General features: G+C 56.0%; 4 protein-coding genes across 4 annotated transcripts; 3 read left to right on the top strand and 1 right to left on the bottom strand.

Moving 5' to 3' along the window:
• Positions 1 to 930: 930 nt before the first annotated feature.
• On the bottom strand, positions 931 to 3153 carry GUITHDRAFT_134907 (hypothetical protein; the record flags this gene model as incomplete). Its single annotated transcript, XM_005837714.1, has 12 exons — positions 931 to 990; positions 1028 to 1112; positions 1307 to 1415; positions 1625 to 1697; positions 1749 to 1836; positions 1899 to 1996; positions 2157 to 2216; positions 2262 to 2289; positions 2352 to 2452; positions 2507 to 2582; positions 2687 to 2907; positions 3040 to 3153. 12 exons carry the CDS (start codon positions 3151 to 3153, stop codon positions 931 to 933), a joined length of 1113 nt encoding a protein of 370 aa, XP_005837771.1.
• A 1216-nt stretch (positions 3154 to 4369) lies between these two features.
• Positions 4370 to 6107, top strand: GUITHDRAFT_134906 (hypothetical protein; the record flags this gene model as incomplete). The annotated part of the gene is made up of 13 exons (XM_005837713.1): positions 4370 to 4397; positions 4454 to 4524; positions 4572 to 4652; positions 4698 to 4898; positions 4954 to 5082; positions 5140 to 5199; positions 5325 to 5342; positions 5390 to 5416; positions 5584 to 5656; positions 5712 to 5829; positions 5879 to 5933; positions 5981 to 6010; positions 6063 to 6107. 13 exons carry the CDS (start codon positions 4370 to 4372, stop codon positions 6105 to 6107), a joined length of 936 nt encoding a protein of 311 aa, XP_005837770.1.
• A 1999-nt stretch (positions 6108 to 8106) lies between these two features.
• Positions 8107 to 9869, top strand: GUITHDRAFT_103379 (hypothetical protein; the record flags this gene model as incomplete). Its single annotated transcript, XM_005837712.1, has 11 exons — positions 8107 to 8163; positions 8232 to 8315; positions 8363 to 8443; positions 8556 to 8729; positions 8778 to 8889; positions 8937 to 9034; positions 9088 to 9156; positions 9218 to 9343; positions 9392 to 9492; positions 9703 to 9760; positions 9816 to 9869. 11 exons carry the CDS (start codon positions 8107 to 8109, stop codon positions 9867 to 9869), a joined length of 1014 nt encoding a protein of 337 aa, XP_005837769.1.
• Positions 9870 to 10739: 870 nt separating this feature from the next.
• GUITHDRAFT_134904 (hypothetical protein) lies at positions 10740 to 12262 on the top strand (the record flags this gene model as incomplete). Its single annotated transcript, XM_005837711.1, has 7 exons — positions 10740 to 11252; positions 11298 to 11368; positions 11416 to 11509; positions 11575 to 11864; positions 11913 to 12003; positions 12108 to 12143; positions 12185 to 12262. 7 exons carry the CDS (start codon positions 10740 to 10742, stop codon positions 12260 to 12262), a joined length of 1173 nt encoding a protein of 390 aa, XP_005837768.1.
• Between the last annotated feature and the right edge of the window lie 476 nt (positions 12263 to 12738).

Below are 12738 nucleotides of genomic sequence, written 5' to 3'. Positions count from 1 at the left end.
TCTCCTCCAGCCCTCCGCCCCCCTCCGTCATCTACTCCCCGACCCCTCAGCCCCTCCTCGAGCTTGAGGAGTTCTTGATCCAGGTCCCCTCCCCGACTTGCACCCCGATCCCCTTCATTTCCCTCCCCTCCCTTCCCCTTCCCTCCCCCTTCCTCCCCTCCGCTATCCCCCCTCCCCTCTCTTTCCCTTCCCTCTTGATCTCTCCACTTCTCTCACCTCCTCCTACCCTTTTCCGCTTCCGCCTCCGCTCCCTCACATCAACCTGTTCGTGAAAATCTCCTTCTCCATTCTCCTGCTCCCTCCTCTGCCCCTTGTCCCCTTCCCGCTCCTGTGCCAGGCCATCTCCCCACCCACTCCTCCCCCTTCCCCCGCCCTCCTGCTCCTGCTCCTGCTCCTGCTCCTGCTCCTGCTCCTGCTCCTGCTCCTCCTTGCGTTCTAATGTCTATATGTCCTTCTTCTCGCAGAATGAGTTCGCGTTGAATTTGCACATCACGGAAACGTGGATGAGAGAATATCAGGTCGTGTTCCGCTCCTGCCTCTCCTCCTGCCTCTCCTCCTGCCTCTCCTCCTTCCCTGCATGGGCTGATCTTCCTTCAGGTTCTTCCCAATAGGACGCATCCTCTCATGCAGATGTCGGGTGGCAGGTCAGGCATGCGGCAGTGCCATCGTCCTCTGACATCAGCCACAGCGGCTTTCTTCTGACGGGCATCCGTGTGAATAAGAGCGCTCCTCCTCAGGTGAAGGTGGAGGCTGCCAACGTGAACTCCGCCAAGGAGGAGGAAGAGATGGAGATGGAGAGTGAGGAGAAGCAGGAGGGGAGGGAAGATGAGGAGGGGGAGGGGGAGGAGGCAAAAGAGCCAGCCGCGAAGAAGCAGAAGACTTGATAGTCAGTGCACTCGGTGTCTTTTTTCCCTTGACAATGAAGTTTGTTCACTCGCTCCACTCGTTGGTCTTGTCGTCATCCACTGCCATGATCTTGGCCTTGCGCTCCTGTCAGCGTGCGAGGAGGAAGCAGAGCAAGCCGCACCTGATACACCGCGTAGACCATGGAGGGGATCTTGTAAAGGAAGCCGTAGCAGGAGATGACAGCTGAGAAAATGGCGGCGATATAGCTGCGAGGAGACGTCATACGCATGATCCGAGAGGAAGGAGAGGGAGTAGCACGGAGGAGGGAAGAGGGGAATGCGGCAGGCAGGACCCTTGCACAAGGGGAGTGAGTGAGCATCGAGCTCGCACAGGAAGTTGGAGGACAGGACGGAGACAGAGAGCGGCAGGGAAGCAAGCTAGGGGAGGGAAGCTTGGCCACCTGAACACCAGCTGGGTGTGACGCTCGGGTCCTTGTGGGCCAGGGACGATGCCGAGGTTGACGTTGTAGATGAGGTAGACGCCGACGGGGACGGAGAAGCAGAGCATGCCTGCGAAGAGGAAAATTCCTGCAGGATAGACTCGCCGTCACACCATTTCTCTGAACCCTTGGCGGATTCGAGCTGGCGGGGAGGGAGGAGGGAGGTAGGAGCAGAAGGATTGGTGAAGGAGGGAGTGAGGCAGGAAGAGGGAGAGGAAACGATCTAGGGGGGGAGAAGGTGGCAGGCGACAAGTGGGAGAGGAGGAGGTTGCAAGGGACCTGGAAGCAGCGAGTCCTGGGGGACGAGGTCGAGGAAACACTCCAGCTCTTCGTCATCAGACATTTCGTAGACCTTGAGGACAGTTGAGCACAGAGCAGAGGCAAAGGTCCTTGCAGGACTGACCATCATGATCTGCAGGACTGCATAGATGGTCGAGAACATGAACAAGAATGCCGACAATCCAGCAAAGCAGTAGAAAATGAGGAGAGGCCTGAGAAGAGGGAGGATCAACCGTCAGACCACAGCATTAAGACAAGACAGCAGGGCACTGACCCCCCTCCAAGATCCCAGCTGGTGGAACAGTAACACAGATCAGGTTTAGTGGTGGAGCAATAACACTGCGTTGCAGAGCCGAAGAAGAGGTCCCACGCCTGCAAGGTAGGAGAGGAGTAGCAAACAGAAAGTAAGCAAGCAGAGAGAGCAGAGGAGAGGGGGAGATGGAACAAGCAAAGGTGAAGGGAGGAAAGCGAGTCGGAGGGATGAGGGGAGAAGAAAGTGAAAAAGGTAGCTCAACAAGGACAGAAGTAGCACCATGCTCCAGGTCAGAGTTGAAACGAGAGCGATGGCGCCGTTTGCTTGAATCAGCTCTTCCTGTCATGTCTGGTGAGAGAGAGAGAGCGCGACCAGTGCAGTCACCTTCATCTCAGCTCCATGCTTACCCTCACTGATAGAGCAGAAAGAAGAATGACATCAGAGCTTTTCGCAAACATCGAGTCTTTGTCAGACCTTGTGTTGGCCCACTGAAATGTCAACATCAGGTAAAAACACTCCGGCCACGACGGCTGCCTCAACATCGCGGTTTGCGGCTTTGAATATCTTCGCTTGAGCTACATTGCAGCATGAATAGAGCTTAAATTGCATGAGATTGTCAACTTGTACACCTGTGCTATCAGGTCTGAAATCTTTATCCTATCGCCGAAGCTTTTGATCCCGATCTCTTCCAGTCTGTGGACGTTGCTGCGAAAGACTGTTAGAGATCACTTGAGGAGTGCCTTGCCATCAAGTACAATTGCAGCAAGAGCGGCCCATCTATCCTGTGAAACAGGAAGTGATCGGCCCACTGCTCGAACTCGCCGTCATTCAAGGACGCCACCCAGGCCGCTGTGACTTTGGCGTCCCAGGACTTGACATCTAGCTTCTCAGGGACAGGTTTCCCGTCCACGAAGCACTTGAGTTCAGTTTGCCACTCGCGGTTTTCTCCATTGAGGCTCCTCCCATCATGCCCATGCTTCTTACTACCCTTGAATGACTTGAGGGCTGGCTTGCTCACCCTTGCCGCCAGCTGTCAACAAGAGAGACAACGTCAGCCTTCCTCATCCCCTTCCTCCCTTCCTCCCTCCGACTCTTGCTCCTTCTAGTCGTGTCTCCTCTCACTGCCTGCATGTTCTGCTTCTTTCCTTCGTCTGACTCTCACGCCGTCTCCCCATGACCTCTCGTCCCCACCACAGCTGTATCCCATCCCTTTTCCCATGCCCGATGTCCAGCCTGCCATGTCTCGATCTGACCGCAGCATTTCTTCCTCGGTCATGTCTCTTTCCCTTCACAACTCGCTCTCCTTCCTCCTACTTGCCTGTCGCGCGATGATCGCCGCTGCCGCCATCTCCGAGAAGCGTACGAGCGGTTTTATCCGAATCAGATCTAAAAGCGTCGATTGATTCGCTTGAAATCAGGAGATTGCGATTTGATCGGTTCAAAACCTTCAGATGCCCATGATTTAATTGCATCTTTGACCGATCTAAATCGGTTTTTCATGGTAAAATCCAGTAAAAGTGGTTTGAACCGAATGAATCGATTGTGACTAGTAACCTCTGGATGGCAAAATTGGTACAAATGGGGTGGGAGATCTGAGGGGGTGGTCCCTGAGGACATGAGGTGGGTACTTCCGAAGGGTCGGGAATGAACAGATAGGGTGGGGTGGTCAAAATTGAGGGTTAGGTGAGCGCGAAGTGTACCTCTGCGATCGAAGTACCCGGTGTTTGCAGTAGGGGAAGGGGGTATTGATTGGTTGTACCCCACCCCATACTGCCGGCAGCAAGTGCCCCGGGTACTCCATCGGGCAGGGTGGTATTCAGCTCTAAAGATACATTCTATGGGGTAGGGGCCATCTTGGGGGTGGGGTACTTCCAGTCGTAATTGGGGGTAGCAGAAAAGTGGGTGCCTGAAGGTTCACTAATGTCCACCCCCACCCCACCCCCAGGCGCGGTCCATGGCCTTGAAAATGACCCCACCAATCAATGTCCCTGTCTAGAAACGGGTAAATACGGGGTACTCTGAGAGTAGATATGGAGATTATAAGGGGTGGGTACTCAACTTGCTGCCATACAATGTGGGTGGGTACTTTCGTGTTTGAGCAGGGGGTGGGTGGTAATCCGAACAGCGGAGGATGGCTGAGAAGAGGACAAGGAGCGGTGAAATGGAGCAGATGAGGAGGGAGCAAGAGAGAGGGAGCAAGAGAGAGGACGGTGCAGCGAGGACAGTGGATGGATCAAGGATAACGAGGATAGGATTGTGAAATTTGGTGGGCAAACCAGCTCTTTAGAGACATTAGACCGGGCTCGAGAGATTGAGCGGAACGAGATTCGGTGAGCTTGCAGCTGAGTGGCTAGAATGAAGGAAAGGAGGACTTGCTGAATAGTTGGTAGCCTGTTTGTAGGTATGCTAGCGCGATGCTGTGCTACAGATGAATAGTGATCATCGATCTGAGAAGGGTGAATGACTGCCTGACAGGGCATCGTCCTTCATCCATGGCGTCAAACTCAAGAGCGCAAATAGGTGGGAACGGTTGACGTGGTCAGTCGTTTGATTGACCAGCCTGCTTGTTTCTCCAGGCAATGATGACAACTACAGTCATTTCTCTGTATCGCGAGAGCTCTCCGAGTTGAACTATCACACTTCGCAGGTGTGCATGAACAACACTGCGTGATGGGTTCTGACAAGCTCCTACAGAGTGCAAATGGAGACGCATACTCTAACTACGAGAAATACCTGAGCATGTTTGAGGGAGGACAGGTGGTCACGTCGTACAAGGTAAGCGTTCCAATGATAGCTACCAAGTTTGAGATAGCATGACAGGAAGTTGAAGGGTGGTCGGAGAGACATGTTGCTGCATGGGTCAGCACACTTGACCATGGAAAGTTCAAAATGTGGACCGATTGCATCATCGACCATGTCATAGACGGGCCTGTGCTCTTCGAGATGACCATCCACAAGCTTGAAGAGATAGGTGTGAAGAAGTTCGGAGACAGGACGGAGTTGATGCAGCATATTGAGAAGGTGGACCTCTCTCCTTATTTTCAGTTGTGTCTGCTCATCAATCTTGCGATATCAGCTCCAAAGAAGATGCAAAAAGCCGAACTCTGGAGAATTGACAAGACCATCTTACCTAATGTGCATCTACGACATGGTCACGTTCAGTTGGGCTGACACAAGCGAGGGGAAGGGCGGTCTGGAGATCAAGGTTCTGATATCCCTGGAATCTGCAGGGCCCGACTGACTGTGACTTGTCATTGTCCAGGAAGAATTGGTTCATGCTAACACGTCGATCGCGCTGGTTTCAACACTGACGTGGAGCATTGTAAGTTGCAGTCCCATTGGAGGATACCAAGGTCATGTTTCTGTTTAGGCATGGGACCTCTTTTTTGGTTCTGCAACAGATTGCTATTGCAAAGTAGACACAGAAGACTGCTTCTGTTCTACAAGCTGGGATATGGAAGGAAGGTAAGGAGTGCTTTCTTCGATTGCCGGGGACACTGATAGGATGGCAGGCCGCTGGTTGTGTTCTATTGCTTTACGTAAGAGTTGTGCACGCTTGTCAGCTTCCTTCGTTGAGCTTTGTCGAACAGTGGTTTGTCGGCGTTTTTCTTCATGTTCTCGACCATTTTTGCTGTCCTGCAAATCATTATGGTTGCGATGTTGTTGTTGACTGTGACTCGCGATGATTGAGAGGACTACTCTGCAGGTATATGAGATGAGTGATGAGCAGGAGGTAGAGACTTTTTTCGATATGTTGGGCAAGAACACCCAGCTTCCAGGTGTTCTGATTCGCATGTTACGGTTCCCAGCTCGTTTGACACAGAATGTATCAAGGCGCTTTCCTCTTCGTCGGCATGATCTGCTTCTGCGTTCCCATGGCGTCCTACTTGATCTTCAACGTCAACCTGGGGCTGTCCCCGGGGTCGAACGACTCAGGTGTACTAGCTCTGAGGTTCGTCTTCCCCTGCTCCCCTTGGGAGGGTATTTACCCGGTCGCTCAGCTACGTGGTCGCTATCTTCTCACTGTGTACTTTCCTTTATGGCTTCCTCTACAAGGTAGAGAAAAGAGGAGAGATTGGATGGATCTGACCCTCTTGTTCCAGATCCCCAGCATGATCTCCTCTGTCTACGAGGTCCCCTGCAATCTTCCGTGTCTTCCGTGCACCCTGACATCTGGTTCGTTAGGCCAAGATCCGTGCGTACAAGAAGGATATGGAGCTAGCTGACTGATTAAGCTTCGGAGGGTTCTTGAAAGGAGTGTAACGAATTTCCCCCCCATAAATTCTCCAATGGCGGGAGCTCAGCAATGCAACGTCAGGCTCCAAGTCCCCGCCGCACAGGTTAAGATCTTTTTAGCGACGTGTAAAACTCCGCCCAATGCGCTGGGCTCTTGGAAACTTCCAACCGCGATCTTGTATCTGCACACAAACATTCAAAGAGTGGGATGGGAAACACAAGCTCAAGTCCTACAGTATGAGGCAAACCAGGAGGGACAGTGATGCAGATGAAGAGAAGAGGAGGAAGGGGTTTCTGCACGAAAAGCTCCTCGCCGATCTCAGCATGGAAACTGCACCCAGAGCAGACGAACAGACCTCGTCAGCAGGCAACCCGCAAGCATGGTGAAGCACCCCACCACTCCGAACCACCTGGAGTAGAGCGTAACTAGGGGGTTCGAGGAGCCGGTTCGTACCAGTGCGAGCTCTCAATCACTGCCACTGCATGCGTTGCGCCCATGACGAGCCCTGACACTAAAGGCAGCAACGGCGAGGGGGCGCGTTCCTTGGAATGATGCCCGGTAGGATAGTAGGCAGTGAGGAGCGAGAGGAGCGAGAAGTACGACGCGAAGAGGATCCAGTGCCTGTCAGGCTGTCAGGTGGAGGGATGAAGGGGAGTCCAGGCACCCCATGTCCTCATCCAGGAAGTGAATCAGGTCTAACACATCTCGAGGCATGTCCTGTCGATGACGTCAACATAACAACCTTCAAGTTCATGCTCTCCTCCTCCCCCTGCCCCTGCCCCTGCCCCTGCCCCTGCCCCTGCCCCTGCCCCTGCCCCTGCCCTTGCCCCTTCCTCCTCCCCCTGCCCCTGCCCCTGCCCTTCCTCCTCCCCCTGCCCCTGCCCCTGCCCTTCCTCCTCCCTATTCCCCTTCTCGTGCCCCTGCCCCTGCCCCTGCCCTGCCCCTGCCCCTGCCCCTGCCCCTGCCCTTCCTCCTCCCTATTCCCCTTCTCGTGCCCCTGCCCCTGCCCCTGCTCCTTCTCCTGCCCCATCACTTTGCTGTAGTCTTTGATTTCTGTGGCGTAACTGTGGATCGCGTCCGCAGAGCAGTGCAAGATGCGCCCCATCTGATGGCGAAATGAGGTGAAGAGAGGCAAGGAGAGGCAAGAGGATTCCTGGAAGACGAGCACAAGCGTGGAAGCAGCGCGGTAGGGGCTCAAAAATGACGTGCTCTCGCGGTCTGCTCGGTCGAACACCATGCTCAAGAGCGACTCCAGCACGTGCGAGTAGAAGAAAGTCAGGACACAGAAGTCAACAGTGTTGTATCTGTAGAACGACAGAGTCAGGGCGATGAAGGAGAGGGGTTGGGGCGGGACAGGACAAGGGGAAGTAGGTGGCGGAGGAGAACGGCAAGGATTAGAGTGAGAAGGGGGTAGGAGAGAGGGAGATAGAGTGCGAGCTGTAGACAGCAGGATGTGTGAGAGAGATACAAGGAGAAGGAAGAGGTAAGAAGGGATATCATGAAGCATTACAGCCTGAGCTTCCCAAAGAGCACAACTTTGATGTTGGCTTCAAGAAACAAGAAGACGACGAGAGGGACGAAAGCGAGTTGGAAGAGGAGGAGACTGGTGGCCTTGAACGAGTTCGTTCTCGTGCGATATGAAGCTTGTCTCGTGTCTCCATCTCCATCTCCTCCCTTCTCGTCTTCCTTCCCGTCCCGTCCTCCGCCCGTCCTGCGCCGCATTGCGATTCGCAAGAGCGCGATCGGGCGGTTTCAACAAGGGGGCATATTCGGATGTAGGGGTCCGTCAGGGGCTAGGAGAGGGTGGGGTAATGAATATGGCGGGAGTTCCAACGACAGTCAGGGGAAGGACAACGATGGGAGGGAGGAGGAGAGGAGGAGAGGAGGAGAGGAGGAGCAGGAGGAGAGGAGCAGGAGCAGGAGAGGCAACGGGCAAGAGGAAGCCTGTGTTGTGGAGGAGGCGTTGTGCTGATGAAACTTCTGTTGGCAGCGATGTCGTCCCTTGAGCTCTCCAGCCTCGTCCAGGCCCTGCAGGAGATCGACGAGGGGGTCAGGCGCGTACCATGAGGGGGCAGCTGCTGAGTCGCCTGACTTGAGCATGAAGGCTGTCGCGGCAGGAGAAGATCTCGGAGCTGCTAGAGAGCGCAGAGAACGCGCGGTCCTCCAGGAATCTGGAAGATGCTTCCAAGCTGATCAAGCAAGTAAGTGGGTGGAAGGAGGAGTGCAGGCGTGTGCTGAGGCGTCCCAGGCGCTGGATCAGTCCCTCGAGTTCTTCCCCGGAGGCTCTAAGGACCAACTTCTCGTCCAGCTCGACGGCACGCAAGAGAAGGTCTCCCATGCTTCCTCCTCCTCCCTCCTCCCTCCTCCCTCCTCCCTCCTCCCTCCTCCCTCCCCCCTCCTCCTTCCCCATCCCCCGTGCCCAACTGAAAGAGTATTACAAGATCGAAGCGCTCCTTGACTCCGACGTGACGCTTGAGAGCGCTCTGGACATCCTCGTCATGAGATCGCAGCTGCTGCTGATGAGCGCGGAGCTCAACATGGACAGCGGGAGCTTCGCCGCGGCCATGTCGGAGCTGGACGAGGCTCAGAGCATCTCGGAGAAGCTTTCAGATGAAGTGCTGCCCGGATCTTGACAGGCAGGCAGGTCGCTGACAGCATGTCAGGTGGCGGCAGCCCGATGCATCCGAACGCGCGGGATGCTGCTGTTGATGAGGAGGGAGATTCATGCTGCGGAGGAGGCGCTGCTCAGGGCAGTTGCGCTCTGCAAGAGTGCCGGTGGGTTGAGCCGTCGGATGGAGGAGAAGTGGTCACTCCTGGTGCAGGGGACATGCAGGAGGAGGTTGAGACCCTGAAGCTGCTCCTGCGACTCCACAGAGATCGCCCCAAGATGTTCGACAGGTGCTGCGAGCTCTACCATCAGGTGCGATCTCTGTGCCCCATCCTCGTCCCCGTTCACCAGACGCGGCGGGCCAGATGCTGGAGGCGCTCCAGGCAGCTGGGAACATGCTGGAAGTGAACAAGACGCTGCTAGAGCTCGGGCAGGTGAGGCCCCTACCGATGCCGCTGGATCCGGCGGAAGGGCTGAGAGGGCGCGTGCTGTCAGTTCCGTTTGAAGAAGCATCTCGCCGATACGGAGGGAGGGAGCGAGCTCGAGTTTGCGGAGTTGGAGATGACCGACCTCGACCTGCAAGGAGCCCTGAGCTTCTTCGAGGGCGAGGAGAGCGACAATGTAGTGGTGTTGCTGCGAGCGCCTCGTCCTCTGACCTGGATGGAGCAGGAAGATTGCTTGGCAGAGGCCTTGATTGCGACAGGGACTGTCAAGATGCTGCTGGGGGATCAGGCCGCCTCGATTGACGCATTAGAGCGAGCGAGAGCTCTGTAATGATGAAGGCCTCGCGCTACGATGATGCTCTTGCTCGCTCTTGTCCTTGTCCTTGTCCTTGTCCTTGTCCTTGTCCTTGTCCTTGTCCTTGTCCTTGTTCATGATGATGATGATGATGATGATGATGATGATGATGATGATGATGATGATGATGATGATGATGATGATGATGATGATGATGATGATGATGATGATGTTCGTTGCAGGTACGAGCGGCAAGGGGACGAGGACGGAGAGCGAAGGGCGTCAGATCTTCTTCATCAAGTGAGCGAGGACGCAGGCGAAGTTTACGGTGGAGGATGAACTGAAGGCCCCGCAGGTCCGGAAGATCATGGACAAGGTTGACTCCACCTCCGTCACTCCAGTGAGCTGACCCTAGCGAGATGCTCGATATTAAACGTGTAGAGTACGAGGACACTGAACTTCCGAGTCGGCCCTGTGCGGCTCGCCGCCTCAGTGACTGAGTCAAAGTCCACAAAGACTTCTTTGCTAGGACCGTCAATGGGCGGCCTGGCCCCTCGCCGCCGTGATTGGCGAGGCAGGTCAAGACCTGATGGTGTACCCCAGGGTGTACCCACCCGACCTGCTCAATTGTCAGTCACGCGCCCGCGCTGGCACCCGGCCAGCTGGCCGCCCCGGGCCGGGCGGTCGGGCCCGGGCCGGGCGCCGCCCGGGTGCGTAACAATTGAAACGACTCATTAAATTCGATGTAGGGAGATGGCACGGGCGGATTGCGCGGGGGAATGGCTGGAGGCGACGAGGGCGAGGGGAACGAGCGGAGAGGTAGAAGAGATGGGAAGAGATGAGGTAGAAATGCAGGCAGGACGAGAGACAAGAAGGAAGACAGGAAGATCCCTCCCTCCCTACCTCCGTCCCTCCCTGCGTCCTTGTTTCGCTCCCTCCGTAGTTTTCCATGCCCTCCCCCCCCCACCTTCCCCATCTCCTTCCCTCTTCCCCTCCTTCCCTCCCCTCCCTCCCTCCCTCCCTCCCTCCCTCCCTCCATCCATCCATCCATCCATCCATCCATCCATCCATCCATCTCTCCTTTCCACATTCTCTTCCTCTTTGCATCGACCTGATTTTGAGGCTCAAACAGAAAACTGAGCATGAGTATTGCAGGATCACAGCTCTCCCCGGGCCATGTCCGACACCAGGAAGATGCGGGGATGGGTCAGAGGGAGATGACGAGAGTTCAAGCATGACGCGTCCGAGCGGGAGCTAGCATGTGCACAACAAGGGGAGCATGAAACCTGCTCTCTTCGGGGCTGTCCTCCTCCTGACCATCACGACCATGACTGAATCGTCGATCCGACAGAGGGTCAGCTCGAGCGCTCAGGTCAAGAAGCAGAGCCAACCGCCCAGCCAGGCGGTCAAGCAGAGTCTGCAGGGGCAGAAAAACGGGAAGGATCCGGGTGAACAGGCAGAGCGAGCAGAGAACAAGGTCCTCATGACTCTGCTCGAAGTTCGAAAGAGGTTTCAAGCCAAGACAGCCGCGGCAAACGCAACGAGCGCTGATGGTGTACCCGCCCGACCCGAAGTTTCCGTCAAGACTGCACAGCCAGCCACCGCCCACCAACCTGATGAAGACGACAATGGAGCCATGAACTGGGAGAAGGAAGACTGTGTCGTCTGCAGTGAGGGCCTGCAGAGCAAGGTGATCGGTAAGATAGACTGCAACAGCAGCCACATCTTCTGCTTCGACTGCATCTTCAAATGGGGCGCCACCTGCGAGAACTCCTGCCCCCTCTGCAAGCAGGTCAGGGACGAGCCGAAGGAACTTCCCAGCTTGACCAGATGGCAGGAGTTCGCCAACATCGACAAGCTGATCATCGCGCCTGAGGAGTCGACAGCTGGACGACGGTTGGGGTCCGGGTACGGAGAGCGTTCGCCACCAAAGTAATCGTGACGGAGGGTGGCAGGTTGAGCGCCGAGGAACAAGGAGGCGCCTTCTTTCATATCCTGGGGTCGAGGTGGAAGCGGATCAGTAGCGTCACGATAGAGAAGCGCAAGCAGGTTTGCGACATTCTTCTTCCTCGATGTTCCTTGACTCTGAGTTGTGACCTCCCTCGTGTATGTAGCGAGTCGAGGACGAGGACAGGGGGTTGGAGGAAGGAGGGTGTCAGTTGTGCGGAGCCGGAGGAACGCTGATCATGTGCGATGACTGCGACCAGGCATTCTGCCTGGGATGTGCGAATCTCACGCAAGATACGGTCAGGGAGCGTGACGACTGCGGTGTTGTTGCTGACGTTGGATTCAAGATTCCTCCCGAGCAAGTCCCCTGGTTCTGCCAGGAGTGCGAGATGGCTTCCAACGAGGAGACGGGAGGCGGTCGAAGGACGAGAAGCATGAGCGAAGCAGCGATCAGGAGGTGTGACATGCTCTGCTGGCAACGATGTTCCCTGACCTTCAGCTTCAGATCTGCAAGGCGACTGGGAAGGAACTACGGGAGAGGGAGACGGAATTCTCTGGGAGGGTTTGTCGTGGACGACGGTTTCAACGACATCGAGGTGAATTCAGCGATGGAGCAGAGGGATGGAGAGGGGAGGAGGAGCGGGGGATAAGATTTGGGAGAGAGAAGAGCGAGAGTTGGGCTGGTTGACTTGCTCGGTAGGATCAGGAGTGGATTCCCGATCAGGAGGAGGCTGAGGTGACAGCGCCAACACGGTACCGGACAAGACGTAGCGCAAGGCCTCAGCCGAACGCCACCAGGGGAACGCAGGACGAGTCAGAGTGGCAGCAGCTCTTGACGGAGCTGGACGAGATTGAAACAGGACGAGCACGGAGGTCTGCGGCCAACCCTCCTCAGACTCGCTCCCGTCGCCCTCCCACCTCCCTCCGACCCTCCAGGACTCAAGGGAGACGCAGGCCAGCACGGCAGCGTCCTGCTCGCCAGGCTCAGCGCCGGAGGAGGCTCAACGAGAGGGAGAGCTCGGACTCAGAATGGCTGCCACACAGGGAGCAGGAGGACTGGGATGAAAGTCTTGCGGAGGAGGAGGAGGAGGAGGAGGAGGAGGAGGAGGACACTTCCTCGAGCTCGCATGTGCTCAGCTCTGTCAGCGAGGAGACATCGGAAGATACAGAACCAGTGACCTCCTCCAACAGCGCCTAATTCCCAGCCATCTCCTCCTTCTCGTCTAGCCTGGTCGTCATCACTGTCCTGGTTCTCGCTTCTTACATCCTCAGCTTTGTAAATACGATTTTTAATGCTTTCCTGTTCCAATGTCTTCACTGTTCAGCTGACC

The sequence above is a fragment of the Guillardia theta genome (genome assembly GCF_000315625.1).
Source record: "Guillardia theta CCMP2712 unplaced genomic scaffold GUITHscaffold_13, whole genome shotgun sequence".
Taxonomy (NCBI): Eukaryota; class Cryptophyceae; order Pyrenomonadales; family Geminigeraceae; genus Guillardia; species Guillardia theta.
This window is presented reverse-complemented; position numbering and strand designations above follow the sequence as displayed.